General features: G+C 30.7%; 1 protein-coding gene across 1 annotated transcript; it reads right to left on the reverse strand.

Annotated features, from left to right (window-relative positions):
- Positions 1–751: 751 nt before the first annotated feature.
- On the reverse strand, positions 752–6,889 carry LOC120076426 (cellulose synthase A catalytic subunit 2 [UDP-forming]-like). The gene is made up of 14 exons (XM_039030248.1): positions 6,809–6,889; positions 5,993–6,188; positions 5,641–5,864; positions 5,449–5,551; positions 5,109–5,286; positions 4,443–4,709; positions 3,992–4,337; positions 3,739–3,876; positions 3,481–3,606; positions 3,186–3,398; positions 2,812–3,079; positions 2,489–2,685; positions 2,052–2,402; positions 752–1,960 (listed from the first exon to the last, which is right to left on the reverse strand). Exons 1-14 carry the CDS (start codon positions 6,887–6,889, stop codon positions 1,376–1,378), a joined length of 3,273 nt encoding a protein of 1,090 aa, XP_038886176.1. The 3' UTR covers positions 752–1,375.
- Positions 6,890–23,467: the final 16,578 nt, after the last annotated feature.

The raw sequence follows: 23,467 nt of genomic DNA on the forward strand, positions 1-23,467 counted from the left end.
ATCATTGTTTATGATTCTACACTTACCATATATTTGTAGTTTCATTAATAACAAAAGCTACAAACTAGACAAGGGTAAAACAGGGATTTGAAAATTCGTGGCCATGTACATGTCATATGAGTTGTCATAAATCTTATTATTTGTCCGTGTTGCCATTTTTCAAAATCAAACCCTAAAATCTGCCATACACTTCAATTCCAAAAAAAAAAAAATCATATAGTTTTTGGGCCTAAGTTCAAACAGGCCCAAAAAGTTGCCGGGCCAATGTTCATGCAGACATTTTTTGGACGAGGATATGTTGATGCGTCACAACTTGTTTAGTTTAATTATATCAATATTCATATTTGGTAAAAGAAAAATTAAAAAAAACGTTATTTTCAAATATAGGAAAATGAGTCAACTTATTTATAAATATAACAAAATATAGATGTCTATCAATATAACTAATAGATAACTAACAGTGTCTATCACACACAATATCTTAATAACACATATATCAAAAGATATAAAGTCAAAGCGAGGATAGCTCAATATATTAACAACCAACAGATCTAGTTCGAATCCATCGATCCCTATAGTACTAAAAAATTAGATAACAAATGTATCGCCAATACATAGACATACAACCCATAAAAGTATGATTTGAGTTCGACTCTAAAGTAAAAATGAAAAACAAGCAATTATCTTCAAAATCCATAAATACATAAAACAAACATTCATAGTTGAAATCAATAATAAATCAAGAGAGGTGGAGAAGGGATGCATGGAAGTCCTTCATTATTGCATTAAGATGACAACTATAATTGTTGTGATACAAGACAGAATTTGGATAGTTTAAAATTGAAACCATAAAAATAGAAAAAACTGAACCCTGATTGAGTGAAGAGAGAGATTTACAAACAACAAAGGATACAACAACAATAATCTTAATCTTGACAAAACCACCTAAGGGAATGGGAAATCCCTTGTTGAGAAGGGATGAATTTATGAAGAATCAAACTAACAACACCCACCTCCTTTTTTTATGTTTATGTGCTCTTGGATTTCACAGACACAAAATATAAATTACAGTCCCTTTCACAAAATAAAAACCATGTATAGAAGAAGAAGAAAAGAATCAATGACAAAGTTTGCAGAGAGAACAAATATTTTGATGATGTGTGATATGCAAATTCCTCCATATCTACAATCCAGGACAAGTAGCCTTTTGCAACTCATCTTTCTTTTGACTCATGCTTCACAATCTCGGGTGGAGTGACTGTTACCGTATTCTATTCAACGCATGTTCGAGACCAGTTAGTCCCAATGCGCAACCGTACAAATTCAAAACACAGCTCCTACCCGTAATCCTTCATGTCGTGTGTATTTCGGCATCTTAGTCGTCACAGTTTAACCCACAAACTTCCAACACAATCCCACCCTTGTCGAGGAAGGGGTTGATTCGGACCCATAGAAGCGACAATATGGATGATAGAAGGATTGACCACACAATGATAATGGTTGGTACCTTGTCTTGCTTCCCCATCAAACCCTTGAGGAATGGATACAGATGGACAATCACCCAGAATGCAAAGAACAGCTTACCGATGAGCGGGCCCCATGAGTCGTAACCATTGTTGATGGCATCTGAAATTCCGACGACAACTCCGATAATGTTTATGATCAATAAGGTCAAGGGAGGGACCAACAATGACGTCCACTTGAAGAGGTAAAGCTCAGCAAACTCGCCATCATCTCCTCCTTTGGATGTGACGGTGAAATTTGTGTTAACACCAGCCAAAACCTTTAGCAGACCCTGAAAAAGTGCAAAAAGATGTGACGAAGCACCACCGATAACCCAGAACTGCTCGTTTCTCCACCAATCATGGATCCCAACACCTCCCCACTGCATTTCTAGGATACCGGTCGCTGCTATAGAGATGAAAAGTGCCATGAAAATGATACTAGCATAGTTGCTTAGCTGCACATCAAACAAAGAACATGTCTCACTCAGCTGAACAAACCCAACAAAAGAAAAATTGAATACATTCACAAGACGGTATTGTAGTTACCTCGGGAACGATAAACTGCCCTGTAAGCAGGCAGACAGCTGGCAGTGTACAATAAGCGATCAGTGGAACTGACGTCAATGGATAAACAACGGAGTTTATGTACGAGAAACGCTCGAGCCACTTCAAACCACATCCATAGCCGTACCATATTGGACAGTGCCTACTCAACAGAATTTCAACAGACCCAAGAGCCCACCGAAGAACTTGGTGTAGACGATCAGACAAGTTAATAGGAGCTGAACCCTTAAATGCTGGCCTTTTAGGAATGCAATAAACTGATCTCCATCCATGGCAATGCATCTTGAAACCTGTTAAAATATCCTCTGTAACAGACCCATATATCCACCCTACCTGCAACGATACAGGAAAAAAATATAATATTAAACGCATGTTCAAAGAACCGACACTTCTGAACTTCGAGAGAGTTTCCTTCATACCTCTTTACCCCACTCGGATTTATCTTCATAACCGCAACTGATTACGTGGATGGCTTCTTTCAACAATGAAGCAGAAGTCCCTCCTCCAGGCACGCCGCCATCTTCCATAAGTGTGGAAGCAATGAATGATGGTGATTGCCCAAACTTCTTCTCAAACTTAACTTGGGGCATCAGAGATGATTTTTCATTATCTATTCCTGAATTTGAACCACAATGTAGGGAAGTGAGCATAGATTTCACCTTATTAACCAAATATTCTGAAATATGTTCCTCTTCAAGTTTTGCACATTTTGTTAACTGGTATTTTTCAAGAGTGTTCATACCTTCAATTCCTTCCTCAATATTTTCAAGTGCATGAATCTGTTTTGACGTATCTTTGGTCTTTAACTTCTTTTTATCGCTGGTCTTTGTTTTAGTCTTCTTTCTAGTTCCACAGCAACAGCAACACCATTTTGGAAGACAGTTGCAAGTCCTTCTTGGTGCTTTCTTCTTAGCAGGGGCATCATACCCATAAAGAGCCTGCCTCCTAAAGACACATCCAGTTCCGACGTATATCGGCCCTTGAATACCATCCAATCCTTTCATGTTGATCTGAAAGTGTCCATAAAGAGAATTAGCATTTCCTTGGTTGTTATGATGAGGGATAAAATGTCTTCACATGAATATTTGAGTCCAAGAATATGGAATGTTTACTTACATCGAAGAATACAACATTGCGATTTGAGTATCGATCGTGCCTATCAATCCCATCAAATCTTTGTGGAAACTGCACATAGCATATTCTTTTTCCCGAAATTGGGTCCATCATGAAGCACATTGCTTCTCTAAGTGCCTTGCTATTGTTGATGTAGTGATCACAATCGACGTTCAAAATGTATGGAGCATTCGAGATAATTGCCGAGACACGCACCTTGAGGAATCAAATGAATATGGATTAGCCAATGGTGAACTAAATTGTATGTCTGTGTATAGGTAGATAGAGAGAGATATACCAGAGAATTCATGGCACCAGCTTTCTTGTGGTGATCAAATCCTGGCCTCTTCTCACGAGATACATACACTAGACGAGGTAATTCATTTCCCTCCAAGTCGCGAACACCGTTTTGACCGAGGAATACCTGCAGAAGATTATTAAACAAAAAGCTTACAAAACAATAAACCAAATAACACATAATGGCCAGTGGAACAAGTATCGGATATTATGAAAAGTTCAAGGGTATGCTTGACCGCATCAAGAAACATCCCCTCACCTGAATCATTCCAGGATGATCCCGGACGTTGTTCCCAGGCCATGGAGTTCCGTCCTGCATTGTCCAACCATCTTCAGGAACTTTTTGTGCCATGGCAACAAGCCCATTGATTCGAACTTTGAATTCTTCATAGTCCCTCTACATAAGGCCATGCCAATTTTCAGATGCAGAAATTACTTCCATATACAGTAAAAGTACATCCATTCATTTGGACAATTGTAACACCAAAAAAAAAAAGGTTCAATTTTCAAACCTTCATTGCACGTCGTTCCCTGACAAATGTTGGATCAACTTTGTCTTTCAAATAGTCGACCTTCTGGGCAAAATACCATTCTGGGGCCCGAGGTTCAATATTGAACTTCTTGCAGAAAGGAACCCACTTTCTTGCAAACTCGGAAGTTTCTGAGAGGGCTTCAAAAGTAAGCATGGCAGCACCATCATCAGAAACGTAGCATGAAACCTTGTCTACTGGATAATCGACGGCAAGAATGGACAGGACGGTGTTTGCTGTGATGAGAGGAGGCTCCTTCATCGGATCCACCGTACTGACATAAACATCAATAGAAGCCAATTCTGATGGCTTGCCATCTTTTTCGTATCTGAACCAACATATAACCAAAAAAAATAAATAAATAAATAAACTGAGTATGGGAGAGAAGGGAAGGGGAAATCCATGACAAAGCACAATGAGGTAGTGGTTGTACCTTAACGATAACCGATCAAGGTAAGTTTCTCGGACAATGGGGCACCATTTTGGGAACTGATCCAATATCCATGATGCAGCAAACCATATCTCACAGATTACTGATGTTAACCACAGCCCATATGCCTCATGGACAGGATGAAGAATACGATAGTGGAAAAAGAGGCAAAGGATGACAATACGAAGTACAATTATCATTCTGTATGGGTTTATCTTGCTCGAGGGGATTGGTAGTTTTCTGGAAAGTGGTTGCCTCCCTTCATCCATCCTACAGAACAATATCAACAAAAATATAAGCTAAAGAAGAAGATAGCAGTTTCTAAATCAAACTATATCCATGAAACTAAGCCTTATGTAGTAGCTATAGATCCTAATTCTGAACCTGCATAACGGCACTTTAGCAATGAAAAAATAAATGATGAGGTTAAAGAAGATAAATTAAACTATTCTCCTCATGGAAAACTCAAGCATCTAGTAAATATGTTGACAAGTATACCAATAAATGGAGAATTCTATATCAAAGACGGGAAAGAAATCCAAAATCAGAGATTTTAAAATAGAACAAGCAATGACAGCAATCAAAAGATACCACCACCACCAAAAGAAATGTACTTCAGCGGATAGACAAAGCATCTTAAAATATAAAGAGTATAAAGAAGGGACATACATAGGCAAATCTGTATCATCAAGCTCATCGTCACCTTTTCCACCTCCACCCTCATGCTTAATTACTTGAAGTCTTTCATTTTGTTTCTTCCGCCAGTCTTCCATTCTTTCCTTCCACGCAACAGTTCCATATCCATACACAGCTAAATCCTTTTTTGGATCCATTGGCCTTGGATTGGCTGCAACATCAACAGTTAAAATATCGGTCACTACAATATAAACATAAATATAACCTAGATGCAACAATAACACATGCCAGATAAGGATTCAAAGACTTCTAAAATATTCTGTCCTTACAGACTTACAAAAATTCAATTTGAACACGAATTCAGCGTGCTTACCAGACATGGCAGAATCAGTGAATGGCACCGGATGGACCTTTTTCCCACGGCTAATAAAAGGAGGAATAATTAGAGCATGCTTATCGGAGGAAATTCCAGCATCCTTCAGATCAAATAGCACAATCAAAGATTAAGCAAATTTAGAGAGAACGAAAATGGTTGATGGTACAACTGTAAGAAGAAAATATTTACCTCCTGGCCATAGGTGAGGAGAGGGATATCAGTCGGGATGGATGAGGAGTCAAGGTCGGTAGCCATATTTCCAGAACCATTAGCATGAGAACCACGCCCAACGGCAAGGTGAGGATAGAGCATTGCCTCAGATGCACTGTTAGGATCCTTGTTTGCAATGTCAAACTCATTCTCAAGATCATCGATATCATCTTCTTCTTCATCACCTTCAACCCGAGGACTGCCTGCAATTAAATCAACACATTATTTGTAAGTCAAAGAATGAATTATCATCAATGAACCTAAAATTTCTTCTTATGGATGTTCTGAAATGTAAAGAGAATACGGTAAGAATATTCGATCAATCATTCACCTTTAAGACGCTTGTATCTGGTCTTGCACTGAGGACAAGCTTGATTGCCCTCTCTTCTTTCATACTCATAGCAAGGTCTACAAACTGGAAAGGCACATTCATTACAGGCAACAAATGGCTCTCCATCTACGGTGATTTCTATCTCATCCCCACAGATCTGGCAAATTTGCCCACTCAACTCCTTCACAGATGTCACCTGCAACTCAAAAACAATTAAAAGAGTTTTAGAAAAGAAAGAAAGAGAAATTAAGAGATTTGTTTTTTTTCCATATACTAGGTTGGTCACTTATTTATCAGTTTCCAGAATCAATATCGAGGGAAAAAAAAGAACTTCATGAATCCAATGCATTGACTAGAGCTCTGAAATCTAGAAAGTGGACGGATAACAAAGTAACGCCAAGATCTGGTCTATGACGCTGGATTTCCCAATAAACTAGAGACCAAGTAAAGAGAAAAAAACTGTAACAAAAAATTGAAACTCCAGATGATAAAGGGAAACAGAGAAAAACTATTATCACCCACAATCTGCAATTGAAACTTCAAGATCCGTACTGGGATTAAAAAGAAGATGAGGGGCAACAAATTGCAAACATGGGAAGAAAAATCAGCCAGCGATCCAGTTTTGAGGTGTAACCATGCAATAGGAAGTCAAATTAGAAGAAATGGGTATGAATCAGAAGCTGGAATTGGGGTAAGAAAGAGGATTTCTAAGGCAAAAGAAGCAAGAAACGTCACAACATGGGTGGAAGAAGTCGGCATTTTAAGTAAGAAAACAGAGAAAACAAAAACAAAAGAAACTCAAAGAACGTGACTTACTCTTGCAACCTCATCAGCATTGATGAGAACAAACTCATTTCTGTTGTGGGAACCAGCAATGAGTCGACCTTTGGTATCCATTAGAGTGGGAATCAAAAGAGAACCACCAAAGAACTCAGAATCTAAGAGAAACCAAGCTCAGAAAAGCAGCCCTTCAAGCTCTCTCATTACTCTCACAACCAAAAGCCTTTTCCTTCCTTCTCTGAAACTCTCACTTTGGTCTTAGGTGCCTGGTTCAAGTCTTAGCCCACTTTCTCAGGCACCCATTTCCATTTCCATCCAAAAAAACAGAACAAGAACAACTAGACTACACTTCTTCAACAATGAATAAAAAAACAGGTCTATATGAGAGAAGGAGAGAGAGACAGAGAGGTTGGGGTTTAGATATAAAAGAAATCAGGGGAATAACAAATTTCAATTTTTTAAGAAAATAGAAAATCCATAAAAAAAAAAAAAAAAATTAAAAAAAAAAGTAAAGAAATTGTATATGTGTGTGCAATGAATGATTCTTTTCTTGTGAGACCCAGTTTCGTCCCAGCTGGAGTCTGTGCATTACATGGTGGATTCTCGATCTGTGACCAACACAAAAATTTGACAGAGAGAAAAAATAAAACCCCAAAAGAGCAATTGAGAGATTTACAGAGAGAATCTAATTGGGGTTCTTAAAAAGCACAAACTCAACGCGTAAATCACAAGAAGACGACGAGACACAACAAAACACAGACCCATCAATCATATTTAACTTCAAAATTTTACTAAGTGTGATCAGTGATCAGTAACCCCTTTTTTGACTGGGACCCAGATTCGCTGTCGCCGTCGCCGGTTCCGTCGTGGGTTTTGGCTGTTCCGGCGGAAAACAGTAGGGATTAGTGGGTAAAATTATTAGAAAATTAAGGGAGATTGGGGGAAAATGTTTGTGAGATGATTGAGAGTTGAGAGGCAGAGTAGGGTAGCTGTCACGTGGGGCACGTGCGACGAGTCTACCGACGGTCGTGCGATATCTCGCGATATTTTGAATCTTACAAACTGGCTGGATTTAATGTGTAATAGATGGGATGTCCCTACTGTTTGCCACTTTCTTACGAATTTACTTAAATACCCTTCTCTTTTAACGTTTATTTGTATTTTTTATATTTATTTTTATAATTTTATTTTGTCGGTCGGCTCTTTTGTTTCACTTTTCTCTCTTTTGGTTGTTATTGTTTACAAAACAAATCATACTTGGAAATTTATGTAATATATTCATATTTATATATGATATTAGGATCTCTTTGATTAGCTCATTATTACACAATTAATCATTTTATATTACACATTAGATTTAATTCTTATTTTAACCCCACTTTGTATTTCTTTTACCATTTTGTCTCTTGATTCTTAATGGTTAATATCTATTAATTAATTAATTAAAATCTAAATTCATTTTAACATTTGGCGTCTATTCGATAAAGAATTCATTTGCATTTTTATTTGGATTCTGTTTCTGAAAAACTATTTTTGAACTCTCACATTTTTATATTTTTATGGTATCTAGATTTTGAATTTTAAAATTTAAAATATAAAATTATATTAAATAAAAATAATACATGTAAATACAATATACCGTGTTATAAACTCAATTCATTTTTTAAAATATAATGTGTTATCTAATGTATTACAAATTATATAATATTATAAAATAATCATTATATAAATTTTTTAACCTAAATCATATTCATAAAGAAATTTATAATTGTTTATTATCGACTAAGTATTAGTGGGTAACTACAACTAATTTTATGGTTTATAAATATATAGTATCAAACATATTTTAAACAATTATTTGAATTATAATCTAATTTCTAAATCTATTACCAAACACATACATGAAAACATGAAATACAACTCTGTTTTATTGAATTATTTGTTTTCAAATTCTCTACCAAACACGTCTTTAATAATTCTTTTTTTACAACAAGTATGTAGATATAAATTTAAAATTTCAAACTCAAAAGATTGAGTATGTATGTAGTACAAATGGGATAGAAGATTTAAACCACCGACTTTTTTATTACTAACACGTGTTATATACTAGTTGAACTCACTTTGATGATATGTGTTGATCGATTAATATTTTAATTAAGTATTTATTTATTTATTTATATTTAATCGTTTCACACATTCATTTCCATAATTTTCCATCATTAGATTTTTGTTAAATAGTTTATATATAAAAATAATAATTGCTAGAAATTATAAGTTAAAAATGATTAAGGAACTGAACAAAATTGATAGTTTGAAATTACAAAAACTACCATAAAAAGGAAAAAAGTAAAAATAATATCTTAATTTGTATTTATTGTGTAATTCAATCGGAATTTCTTTCACCGTTGAGTATAGGGGCAAGAGTAACGGGGTTTATTAACATTTATGTATGGTTGGTATTTGTCCTCCTACGAAAAAAAATTAAATTAAATAAAATAGTTGGAATTGATTAAATAAATAATATATGTGAGAGACATATATGTTTTTTTATATTTTTTTTGTTAATAATAATAGTTTTTTTTTTTAAAAAAAAGCAATGTTTGAAAGATTATCGGCGGCCCAATAATTCCCATGTTAAAGAGATGTATGGTAAGTTCCATAATTTAAGAAAATCGTGCGTTTATTATTATTATTTTTTATACCAGATAAAAGTTTGAAAATTCAACCTTTAACCTCAAGATTGATAGTACAAATAAATATGTCTATTTTTTCGGTAGGATTTTATTCCAAACGGAGAGAACGAGAAAGAAAGTGGGAGAGAGATTTTTCCCGTAGGTCGAACAAGGATGAGAAATGCATGTGATGTCTTCATTCCCACTTCTGCCCTGTTCTCGTCCTTATGCACATTAGGTCTCTTCTTTATTTATTAATAATAATTTAATGTTATGTTGTTGTTATTATTATATAAATATTATATTTAAATCTCAAGTTTTATTGTCTAATGATCAAGATAATGTATATCTTTGAATTGAACTCAATCCTTGTAAATTTCTTGTGGGGATCCCCGTGAAAAATACGGAGATAGAGAATGAAAATGGGAAGCATGGACAAGAAAGACATCCTCGACCCCACGCTCCTGTCTCGTGAAAATCTTTAAATACGCATTTGTGTATGTTGAGCTATGCTCGTGTTGGCAATGTAATTTTTGTTTAACTATTAAAGTTTATCAATGTATAATTTATATTAATCCATGATATCAAATATTTAATTGAAATTGAGTAAACATATATTTAAATCATGTTCTTCAACCAAATAAGAATGAAACATATTTTTTTTAAAAAAAAAAGAGTAAAATTTTGCTTGAAAATCTATGCATAGATCATTACATTCCTTAAAAACATCATGTCCTTTTTATTAAGCATTTTAATAGTAACGATTAAATTTGAAACTGAGGATCAAAATATTAAAATGAGTATAATTTAAAGGTAATTGACATACGTTCTTTTATGTATGAGATTGGAGATTCAAATTTTTATAATCACGAATTTAAAAAAAAAAATCGAAAAAATACATAAATTATATTTGAATATAAGAGTTTGAAAAGTCAAAATTTGTGTGTTGGTTGCCCAGTCCTAATCTATTTTCCTTTTGGATTTTATATATTTATAATATAAATAAGATTTTGATTTTACACTCTTCTCACAATTTAGATTAATTCCCCAAAAGCCAACTTTTTATTGTTCAAATGCTTTCTTTTTCTAGCCTGTAATTATAAATTGCTTGTTAAGAATGGTTTTGTTTTTCTATGAGATATTTATTAATTATATCATTGAACTTGTCAAAGTGAGACAACTTTTAACTTTTTATCTTTAAATTTTTAATTTCACCCAATAAATTTTAAATTTTGATAAATCAATGTTATTAACACATATAGCATCGTTACATGTGGGGGCCAAAATATAAATAAAAAATGTGCATAGAAATTAATAGTTTATTAAATTTTATAAGTATTTATGGATTAAATTAGTTCATAAAGCTTTATTTGATAATCATTTATCATGAAAATTATGTCTTTAAATTTCTTGTTTTATTAACTACTTTTTATCATTATTTTAAAAAATTAAGTTTTAAAAATTAAATAGAGTAGTTTTTAAAACTTTGTTTTGTTTTTGAAATTTGGTTAAGAATTCAACTCATATACTTAAGAAATATCAAAATCATTGTAAACAAATGAAAAGAAATAAACATAATTTTCATAAATCAAAAATAAAAAATAAAACAGTTACCAAATGAGATCTAAACTTTCATATTTGTGTATAATAAGTTTATGAACTCTCAATTCTGTCTCAAATTAGGTTCCAAAATGTTTGAGGGTATTTTTAGAACTGTCAACTGTATGATATATAAATTGAATTTCCTATAAAACAGTTCACTGAACTTTCGATTTTGTGTCCAATAAATTAGTAAATTTTAAAAATTGATGAATAGATCAATGACTAATTAGATGAAGTTGAAACATTGTTTCTAAAGTTGAAAATTCGATCGACTTTATTAGATAAATCATAAATCCAAGGACCTAGTAGGTATAAAATTGAAAATTCATAAATCTATTATAAAATTTTTAAAGTCCATGGACAAATTGACAAAAACTCAAAAGTTTAAAGACTAAACTTGTAATTGAACTTATATTAGAACATTTAAAAGATAATTTTTTACATATGAGGTGAGGATATCAAACCTCTGTCCCTGAAGTCGATAATACAAACTTACGATGGCTAAGTTATGCTCGTGTTGGTCATCACCATCTAAAAGAGTTAGGGGGCGTTTGGGGTACTAATAATCACATCTTACTACAGTAAATATTATCTTAAAACCCCCAATTAGCTACCGTCAATACTATTTCAAAACCTCAATTTGCTACGATATTTACTATTTGCTACCGTTTTTACTTTCTTACATTTATCATATTTTTTTAAAATTTTCCGTTACAATGTTTGCTATTTCATTTTCAAACTAAAATAATTTACACTTCAAATACATACTATTATAATCCAAACTAAAATAATTTATACCTCAACACACAGACTATTAATTTTTTATCTCAAACGTCCTCTTAACAACTCTAGAATTTGAGCCTACAACTCTTAAAGGAGACCAGATATCTTAACAAGTAAGTCATACTTCCTTCCGAAATTTGGTGCATCACTTTCAGGTGAGTGTTTTAATTTAGAAACTTTCAAACTTTATTTTAAAACAATGAAAATTACTTGCATGTGACTTTTTAACAATTAATAAATAATAATAATAAATTAAGCATACGAACAATACTTTTTATTTATTGGTATTTTTGTTTAGTTGTCTATATTTAACGAATATTTTCAAATTTTAAATCAAATCATGAAAAAAAAATTAAAAATTAAAAACTGGTTAAAATTTTAAATGTTTAGTTAAAAAAAGAAGAAAATATATTAAGAAATCGTATAATTTTTTGTATAATTTTAAAAACAAAAAATAAAATCTCAAATGAGGCTTAAATCATGATTTAAAAAAAGAAATTATTTTAAATGACAAAACTGCTGAAAATATTTACAAATAATAGTAAAATTTTACTGTCTATCGCAGTGTATCGCAAATAGACAGTAAATTTTACTATACTTATAAATATTTTGGTTAATTTTCATGTATTTAAAATCCGTTCTAAAAAATTTCTTAAATGAAATAATTAAAACATTTTTTTATATATATAACTTGGGGTAATTGACCAATAATGCAAGTTCCTCTCTTTCTTGGATGGTTGATTTGCTTTTGTTGCCTTTTCCTTTTTGCAAATAAGAATAAGACAATCTTTATTTTACCCTTTATTTTCTTTTATTTTCAATAATTATTGCTTAAAGTCACTTTTATTAGACATAGACATAACTTTTTACAATGATAAACATATAATTAATTGTGACTTTTTAAATCATTTTGTATTTTCATCACCTCTATCACTAAGGGGAAGGGCATGCATTGCCAATTTAATTAAATATAACTTATAATCATTGATTCAATAAGGGATTGTTAAAAACCCAATATACAATTGCCAAGAAAAAAAAAATGTAATTGGAAATTCTACACAATAATTTTAACTATTTCTTCATATTTTTTTTTACTCTACAAATTTATTGGAAATATGTTTTTGTTATTGACTTTTAGTTTTTTCTTTTTTTTTTTTAAATAAAGTATATTTAAATGGAATGCAATCATTTAGATAAATGATGGACTATGTATAATGACAAAGATCACAACAACATATCATTAATGTGAATAAAAACTAAATAATAAATATTTTAACCGTTAAAAATGGTAAAATGATTATTTCTTAATTAAAATATTTATTTTGTTTAGTTTCTAGAAATATCCATCGATAACATTAATTTTATCGTATTTCTATCGACATTTTCTCAACAATTTTTTTAAAAAAAGACTAATATAGACATCATGAAAGCACAAGATCAAAATGGAATAAATACAATAATTCAAGAACTAATATAGGTATTTTAAAATTTTACAAATTAAAATAGATTAGGCTTAAAAAGGTTAAAACCACCAAAACAAAATTAATCTTTTTTTTAAAAAAAAAAAAAAATTATTGTGTTTTTTAATGGCTACATGTTATTCAGGTTCAATATCATTGAATTAAAGCACATGGGTCATAAAGTAGAGAGAATTTCCTTGGCATCTAAATCTAACCCTATTTGTTTATAAAGGTTCCTTGTAATTAATCTTTTCTATCTTTGAGTTTTGACTCTTTCCAATAAGAATTTCATATACTTTAATTGTCACTCTTCATATAATTTAATTAAAAAAATTAGTTAGTTATAGTTGATTATTTTAAACTATACTTGTAATAATATTTAAAGAATCAAAGAGTGTATATCTCGATGTTTAAATTACTACTTTGATCCATATACTTTGAAGTTTTTCAATTTAAATCCGATATGTCATATACCATATACGTTTGCACGTGACATTTCTTAAAAAAAGTTTAAGTCAAAATACTTCTATTCTTCTAATAAATAAATATAATTTCTTGTTCTACTCGTCATTTTTACTTTTTCTTTCTAGTTTACAGTCAAAATACATATTTTCATGTTCAAAGTTGTAAAATAATTTTATTTTTGCTTTTACATTTTCTTTATAATAAAAAAATTATTTTTTTTTAATAATAATGTTTTGCTATACGTTAAAAGAAAGGCATTCGAAATAACTCGTGAAAAAATACTAATTATTTAACTATTTAAATTAGGTAGAATTTCATAATTGAAATGTTCTTGATTCGTAAGACATGTATAAATAAATTGTCTTTTTTAAATAAAAAAAATAACAATTGCTCAATGGGAGAGAGAATCAAATGAAAAACATATGAGTTGTTACCTACATTGAATATTTGATCTATCAAAATAGTCAATATTTTGCTGTCTCTTCTGTTAATGGGTTCTGAATTATTTATTATTTATTATTTTTTTTTTTTAAAAAAAAAAGGAAAAAAAAGGAAAAAAAGGAAACCACACAAAAAAAGTAAATTTGGTTTATATCATTTCCAATATTCTAGTTTTTTTTCCCTTCAATTAATTGTAATGGGAAAAGTGATTGATCAACTAATTTTATTTTTTAAAATATGTTCAGTATAAGAGCACACTTATTGAGTTCTGAACTAGACTTATTCAATCATTATTTCAAATAATGTATGGCCATAAATAAATAAATATTAAAATATCATCTTGATCCATATATTTTTTAAATTCATTCCATTTAAATTTATAAAATTAGTCTTTACAATTAAGTTTGTTAATCTACATCAAATATTGATAGAATAACAACAATTTTCATTTGAGTTACAATGAACATAACTCAATTAACATAAAATTTGTATTACTGAATTCGAGTTTAGATGTTCGATACTTCCAACCCACATATTGTAAAATAAGGACAATAATGTTTAATATTAAAAAACATATGTAGTGTGAATATGCTTCAAATTTTGCGTTCTTAAAAAATAATCATGAATTAAGATTAATTTTTAAAATTTTTAAAAACATTTGGAGCTCGAAAATATAACGATTAAAATAGAATAAAAGAAAAATTATATTTTCATAACCATGGATAGATTTAATTTTTAAACTATATTTTGGGTCAAATGTTACAGAAATAGCTAAATTGATAAAATGCATATTTACCTTGGATCCAATCATCCAAATATAAATAAAAAGAGAAAGAAACATGTATTAACAAGAATATGAAAAAGAAACTTGGTAAAAAAAAAAGAAAAAGAAAAAAAGGAATAAGATTAAAAAGGCATGTGTATTGGAGAATAAAAAAAGGATATTTTAGTTTTAGAAATTATTGAATATGAAGTAGATGAGTGGCTCACATGGTGAATAGTATTTTTTTTAATAATTATTTATTTCGAAAAACAGACAAAGACAATTTCCCAAATAAATAATATTAAGGCCAAGTGGGTCAAATAGATGCTTCCATCCCACCATGGTTATGCTTGAGGTAGCCTGTCCAAATACATCATTGATTTTCTCCATTTTTTTTTTCATCTCTTCCTTTTAAAAAAATAAAAACAAAAACAAATAGGGGTGAACATTGTCGATTGGAGTTGGTTTTTCAACCAAACCACCATCGAATCGACTACGATTAGTATAGTAAATATTTAAACCTCGGCCATTGAGAAGTAAAAGTCGATTGGTTGGTCGGTTAGTTTTATTCTTTAATTTTTTTTTAGAATGTTTCCAAACCAAAATCGACCAACTTCGGCTTGGTTGGTCGGCTCAATATTTCGATCTATCATGCTCACCCCTGAAAACAAATCATTGGGTTTTATATTGCAAGGGATGAAAATAAATTTTATACCGTAAAGAAAGATCTAGCTCAGAGGTTGATTAATTGGTATGATATATAAGTTTGCTTATCTCTAGCTACTAATTTATTGGTTTTTGTTTGTGTTTTGACCTAGGAAAAAAAAACTTATGAATTTAGTGATTATACATACTTTTAGAAGGAAATTAGTTAAATGTGTCATATAATTGTATAAATTAAACTCCTAAGCTATCGTACATAAGTCTAAAAAACCATTTATTATATTTATCATTGAGAATCGTTTGTGTATCAATTCTTACATGCATGTAGACTTCTTCAAATGTCGGACTAAGAAAATTGATGACTAGAACCAATGTATGAATATATTCTTATGAGTTCGTAGAATGGTGATATTTTTTTAGTTAGAAAGTTAAAATAGTTAACTTTTGAAATAATAATATTAATTAAGAAAAATGGTAAAAATCACCCTAAAATATAATGGTAGTTGTAATTGTACCCTTAAACTTTAAAAAAAATTGAGCCCTCAACCCATCATGGATTGGCCCAGTGGTGGTGAGAACATAAAAAAAGGCCAAAGGACTAAGAGGTCGGTTCAATCCATGGTGGCCAACTACATAGGATTTAATATCATATAGATTTCCTTGACACCCAAATGTTGTATGGTCAAGTGGTTGTAGGGTCAAGCAGGTTTTCCCGTGAGAATAGTCAAGATGCATGTAAGCTGGTTCAGACACTCATGGAGAATTGAGCCTTCAAATTCAAATTGGACATTCAAACTTACATAGTCGTATAAATTGTAACATTTGTTGTTTAAGAATTCATTTTTTATCATTTGTGAGTCCACTTTATACAATTATTATAAGTTTGAGGGTCCAATTTTAACGCTTGTAGAAGTTTAGGGTTCTAATTTTTATAATAATTAAAAATTTGAGGGTGTAATTACAACTACCACCATATTTCGTGGTTTTTTTTTTTTTGGTTGGCAATTTGCCCTAATAATTAATAAGTTAATAGTTACAATAGAAAGTTGAAAAGTTTTATTTTAAAGAAAAGAACACATTTTTCAGTAATTAAGAAAAAAATAATTTTTTACCATTAAACTTGACAATGTGGGTCAATTTTCAAATACAACTTAAACTTAGAGAAGATTACAATTTTTTTAATCATTCATTCATTTTCTATTAATTCACCCACTAATTTTATATATATAAAAAAGAATTTATAAAAGAAAATTATGGCTAAATTTATTTCAATAAAAATCAAGTTTCACACACAATTAAGTCTAAATAAAATAAAAATGAATATTTTCCAACTTTACTGTTAAGTTGCGTAACAAGAAGGTCACTTGAAGACCATTTGATGTGACACTTCGAACCTATTTGGAGTGTTGAGTTAGATATGATGTTTAGAGTTCATATGTCTGTGTTTGGGGTGGGATACAGAATTGAGTTCATATGTCTGGAGTACCTGATGCAGTTTTTTTAACTCTAAATAATCTGTTTTTATTATTTATTTTTGTTTTGAAACTTTTTTATTCGATAATTCTACCTATCTTTATTTGAATAAAATATAGATTGCATTTTTTCTTTTTAATTTTCAAAGCTTTTATTTCGTTATTTCTTTTCTGGACAATGAACAAGAATTAACTCATTACATTTCTTGCAGAAATATGGTTAAATAAAATGAGAAATCAAAACTTTTTATTCCTAATTTTTCTCCAATTTTATTATCTTCTTCTTTTTCTTATTCTTCCGGTTATTTATCTATATTTTTACTCTATCCTGAATTTTCTATTAATTAAATCTCCCCATCATTTTAGCAACCAATGATATGTCACTACATTCCTTCAACAATTTCACTTTCAATTCCTCTAAATTTGGAGAATCATCGCAGAAAAAATCTCCATTTTTCACTAATTTTTGCTAGAAAATGTTCTAGAAATTTTTTATATGATTTTTTTTTGTTATATGTTACGTACTTTTCAACTACATACATACTTTTCGTCTAAATATTCTTAACGCTCATTTGATATGTGAATTCAATTAAATAAAAATATTTTTTTAACAAATTATTAAGTGTAAATATTGTAGTTAGTGTAGACAAAATACTATTATTTATATAATAGACAATCATACAACATACTTTAACAGTCGTCAATCTTATAATAACTAGAAGTGGTTGGCGAAGTTGATTATCGAAAATGATTTTCATTGGAGTTTGTAGTCGGAGGTGGTTGTTGGTCGCATAAAATTGGTCGTCGAAGTTTGTTGTTGGAGGTGATTTTCGGAGCTCAGAGTTGGTTCAAGCGAAAGTGGTCATTGAAATTGTTCATCAAAGATAATTTTTGTCGGAGTTTGTAGTAAGAAGTGGTTTTCAGAGCCCAAAGTTAGTCACATGAAGTTGTTATTAGAGTTGGTTGTCGTAGTTTGTCGTCCGAGTTGCTCGCTCAAAGTTGGTCATCAAAAGTGATTTCCATCATAATTTGTAGTTGAAAATGGTTGTTAGAGCCTACGAAGATGATCGTCGGAGTTGGTTATTAGAGTTTGTTATTGAGGCCTGAAATTGGTCGTCAAAGTTGGGTCAACAAAGGTGATTGCCGAAGCTCGAAATTGGTTATCAGAGTTGGTCACGCGAAGGTTTTCGGAGCTCGGAGTTGGTCGCCGGAGCTATCATCGGAGGTGGTTGTCGGAGTTATCATCAGAGGTGGTTCTTGAAGCCCAGAATTGATCGTCGGAGTTTTCATCAGAGGTGGTTGTTGGAGCTCAGAGTTAGTTCCCAGAGTGTGGCAGCAATCGATGGGTGGGCCATTGAAAACATTGGAAGAAGGGAGAGTTAGGGTGAGTTGGTAAAATATACCAACTCAATTCCACCAACATTTAAAGTTGGTGGGCTAAGCAATGAGTTGTTATATTATACCAACTCAACTCAACTCATATACCAACTCAACTTAACTCATGTTGGTGAGATAAACACCCCTTCATTCTATATGCCTTTTTACCAATATACAAATAAATGGAGTTCATAGTGCTTTTATTTTATTTTAGGAAAATATCAATTTATACTCCTAAATTTTAGCGGTCAATTCAAACTCTATATTAAGAATTGTATCAATTTTAACTATGAACTTTTGTATCAATTTATACTCTTCATTACGTTATGTTTGGAAAAATATCGTGTGAAGCTTATCATTATATTAATTAAACCACAAATTTCTAATATGAATCAATTTAGACTCTTAGTCAGAATTGTCTTTGAAAAAAGTCAATACATTTACTCTAATCGTCAGATATGATATTTGATAAAGTCACGCACGTTTGAGAATCAATACATTGATGATTTTCAAAAGTAATCGTAATGAATGTTTAAATTATGATCCCTCCAAACAAGCACAAGCTTATCGACAAATGTCTCTTCTTTTACGAAGACCGCCGGGCCGCGAAGCTTATCCGATATATGTTTTTTTATTTGCATTCACGCCTTTTGGAAAGAGCCGCTATATCAAGTTTTGCTTTAGGTGAGAGAAGTATGACTGCTTTACCAATAGTTGAGACCCAATCGGGAGATGTTTCAGCTTGATTAACTTATTAAAGTTTTGAGTTTAATTTACTCAAATTGTAAGTTTTACACGATATTAATTGAATGAAATATAGAGGAGGGCGTAAGTTAGTACATGTGTGCGCATCCCTGTCCACTTATCTCAACTTGAGACTTGGTTAGTGCATAACCCATGTTCAACGCATATCCTTCTTCTTGTCACCCACAACCACTTCCTTCCATCTTATACCCCAAAACCTTCCCAACGCATTCAGCAGCCCCAACGTTTGGGCATCTTGTTATGCCGCGCCCATCCAACCTCGCATGAGCTTTAGTTGGCGCATGACTCATGCCCAATGCATGACTTCTCATTCAGCCAACACTTAGCTGCCTACTCTTTACCTCACGCTCATCATACACCCATCTATCCCTTATGAAACATGGCTACCGCATACAAGGCAGCACCCTTCAACACATCATGACCTTTATCACATGGATTTTACTTCTATACTTAGCCAAAATTTCCTTCCTACATACCTACTTACCTTGTTACCCAGAAGTTATAATCCCAACACTTAGAATATTTCCCTCTTTTCTACTCATTTTTTGAGTTTCTTCCCTACATATATAATTTTAACTTATCCTTAGTCTTAGTTCACTACTAGTTAACACTCTTAAGTAGGAAAACTAAGGTTCGGGGTTTACAGTTCATATGCACGAGTCATCGTCATCTGAGGCTTATTGGTCGTAGTTCATGATATGTGGTTGTCAACGAATAGGTCAAACAAGGGGGGTCGACGACAATGGGGGAGGGAAGAAGATGCCCTCTTAAAATCGAAAACCTAGCAAATAATATTAGATTTCTTAAAAAAAAAAAAAACGATAATCTAAATAATAAAACTATCAAAATAAGATAACCTGACTTTCAAATAAAAAATAAGAAAAATGCTAAAATCCAAACTGTCCTGAAATATCTGCAAAGTTCATGTTTCAAATATTTAAATTAGACCATAGAAATATAGTTATTTGAACATGTGAAATATAGTTACATCGTATTAGTAAGTTGTGTGAAATGTGAAATATAGTTACATCATATTTCAAGCATATGTTATAGTACCTCATGAACAAAATAAAATAAACTGAGTTTCAAATTGAAAATTCAAATAAAAAAGGTGCTCAAAGTCCAGTATGCCATGAAATGTATGAAAATGTCACGTTTTGAAATCTTAAATCTAACTATAGAAATATAGTTATTCGAAAATGTGAAATATAGTTACACCGTATTAGTAAAATCATGTGAAATATATCTATATGAAATATAGTTAGTTATATCGTATTTGAAATGTTTATTGCAGGATCGATGAGGACAATTCAAGGATTATAAAAAAATACGAATCACATGTACGAAAGCGTGTTTGCTACTTTGCTGATGAAATTTGAATTTTGCTATTTTTCCAATTGTTACTCTAAAATTTACTACATATCATAATTTACCAAAAATTAAAAGTTTAGGGCTCAATCATTTAACATATTAGTTAAATTATATAAAATTAAAATTCAGACCCATTCAATATAAAATTGAAAAATACATAATTTTTTTTTAATTCACTTTTTTTGAAGCATAAGTAATTGGAAAATCCCTGAAGAGTGAAGGCGTTGAAGGGCAGGTTTAGATAAGCCATCAAATTTGGATCATACATTTGAGTTAAATGTTTTCTTTCTTTTTCCTTTTTTTTTAGTAACCACTCTATTTTTTAAAAGCAAAACAAAAAGGAGAAAGAGGGAAAAGAATGAGAATGAGTTTATATAAAAAGAATAAATAAATAAATAAATAAACTTTGTAGAACGTGGGTTGACTCAAATTAATGATTGTAAAAAGCATTTCTTTTTCTTTTTAGAGAATTTCTAACCCTCTAAAATTCAAATCAGAATTTGATATCTAATTGTCCCGATAATCTCTTCCGACTTGAAAACGTCATTCTTACTTATCATAGCGTTTTTAAGAGTGAAAGTCATCCCTACAAATCAATATAAGTCATTTTTAACATGTTTTGTCTCCACTCACATGTTTTCTATTGAAATTCTCAATAGGTCATCCAACATAAAATTGCTCCAAGCTAAACACACTTCTATGAAGTTCTTATGATTGAGGTACTGAAAAGAAACGTACACCTTGTTGGTATACATATAGTAACTTTCAATGTTGTAAGTCTTTTTTCCTCATACTCTTATATTCCTCAGGATCTCCTCTCATTCAAATGTTATTTAAGTTAATTCATGTCTCCCTCTTAAACCTGGGGCGTTAAATTAGTTAAAGGATGATAATAAATTTCATGCAATAAAATATATGGCTAATTTTGGATATAGAAAAATGAACCAAAATATTTACAAATGATAGACACATATACTCTATTGTTATTTATCACATATAGATTATTATATTTTGTTATTATGTTTAAATATTTTTAACAACTTTATTATTTAAAATAACTTTTTCTAAAATGTACCTAAAATGATATATATATATATATATATATATATTTTTTATTGAGTGAAAAAAAGAAAGGACTAATGAGGCTTCAGCGGCTGCCGACACCTAGCAGTAGCGGGGCGACTCTTTTGTCTATGCCTTTAATTCTTCCAATATTTAATGCTTTCTAAAAGCAAAATTAATAGGGAATTTCGTAATTTAAAAAAAAAAAAAAAAACAAAACAAAAAGAATCAATTATTGAGCTTTGTAGATCGACTCTTGACAATTTCATCCTTTATTATCTTAAATTCTATAACTTTGGGTGAATTAAAATCCCCTACTAATTATTTTACCAACTAAAACTTTGACATTTTGTAGGTTCCATGAACTAAAATCCTAAATTTATTTAAACCACTTAATTTATGTCTTTCGTTATTTTTTTTCCTTTTCAAAAGAATATTATTTAAATGGGATACACATTTGAGACTATTATTTTTATAACTATATTAAATAAAGATAAAAGTATGATGAAAAATATGTTGCCTTAGCTTGTTCGTCTTTTTTTTTTTTTGTTCTTTTTAGAAAAATCTTAACTTGTAAATTAATATAGTACGTATTGTAGAAAAAGATTCATACAAGTGTCGAAACAATTTGAACCTCGAGAGTAAAAAGGCTATATGAAGTAATTCATATGTTGGCTATGTAAATGGAATTTTGGGGAAATCACTCTATCAAGAATTAAACCTCTGACACTACGAAAACTTCTTTCTCTCTTTCTATTTTTAATGTCCAGGAGGTCATCCAACATAAAATTATTTCGAGTTAAATTTGGAGTTTTTATGATTGAGTTATCAAAAAGGAAGTTGCACATTCTTGGTTCATTTAATATACCCTTCCCAAACTCGAGTGTTTCACTATTACTAGTAGGGTAACATGACATTTTGGCATAATTGAGTTCTTACTCATTTGATTTGAATATAGCATTCTCAGCTAGTAATCTTAATCCTCTTCTTCACTTTTTTTTCCCGCAAACATCTACATTGGTGTATCTTTGGCTTAACATAGTTTGCGCTTCATTCCAAAAAAAAAAAAAAAAAAAAAAAAAAAAAAAACACTTTTAACTATTTCATTCGCATGATAATTAAGATATTTTAGGAGATATTTAAAAGCATTTAGTATATATATGTTGAGAGATAACAGTGAGATTTTTCTCTCTTAAAATACCAATTGATCCAAAAGCTGAAGCTAATAGATGAAGGTAGATTTAATTATATAACACTCCCCACACTTATGGGTTTGAAATATGAAAAATAGCCAACAAGTGGAAATCAATATTAATTGGTGAGAAAATAACATTGTAGGGAACAAAGAATCTCTCTCGACCACCTACTCTAATATCATCTTAAATTACTAATTGACCTAAAAGCTTAAGTTGATAGATAAAAATATATTTAATTATATAACACTTTCTACTGGTATATATGCTCGAAGAATTTGGTTTAACTATATTATACCAATACGAAAAGATTATGATTCTCATGTATTTTTCCAAGTTTTCCCCTTACTTTCTAAAGTAATAAAGAAAATGATAGCACAAGCTGTTTTTAATTTTAAGAAAATGAGTCAATTTATTTACAAATATAGTAAAATGTCACTTATCTATCAGTGTCAGTATTTATCAATGTCTATAATGATATTTTGCTATAATTAAAAATATTTCTAACATTTTTGTCATTTTAAATCATTAGTTCATTTTCATAATGTACATTCTTAATTTAACTGAAATAGGCTTTTACAAAATTTAACAGAGGATATAGATCAA

Source organism: Benincasa hispida, chromosome 4, assembly GCF_009727055.1.
Source record: "Benincasa hispida cultivar B227 chromosome 4, ASM972705v1, whole genome shotgun sequence".
Classification (NCBI taxonomy): Eukaryota; Viridiplantae; Streptophyta; class Magnoliopsida; order Cucurbitales; family Cucurbitaceae; genus Benincasa; species Benincasa hispida.

Coding starts and splice junctions, on each gene's coding strand:
- LOC120076426 (XM_039030248.1), bottom strand. CDS start 6,889: ATGGATACCAAAGGTCGACTCATTGCTGGTTCCCACAACAGAAATGAG. Junction 3,607..3,738: donor ATCATCCTGGAATGATTCAG/GTGAGGGGATGT, acceptor AATCTTCTGCAG/GTATTCCTCGGTCAAAACGG. Junction 3,080..3,185: donor GCAATGTTGTATTCTTCGAT/GTAAGTAAACAT, acceptor GGACACTTTCAG/ATCAACATGAAAGGATTGGA.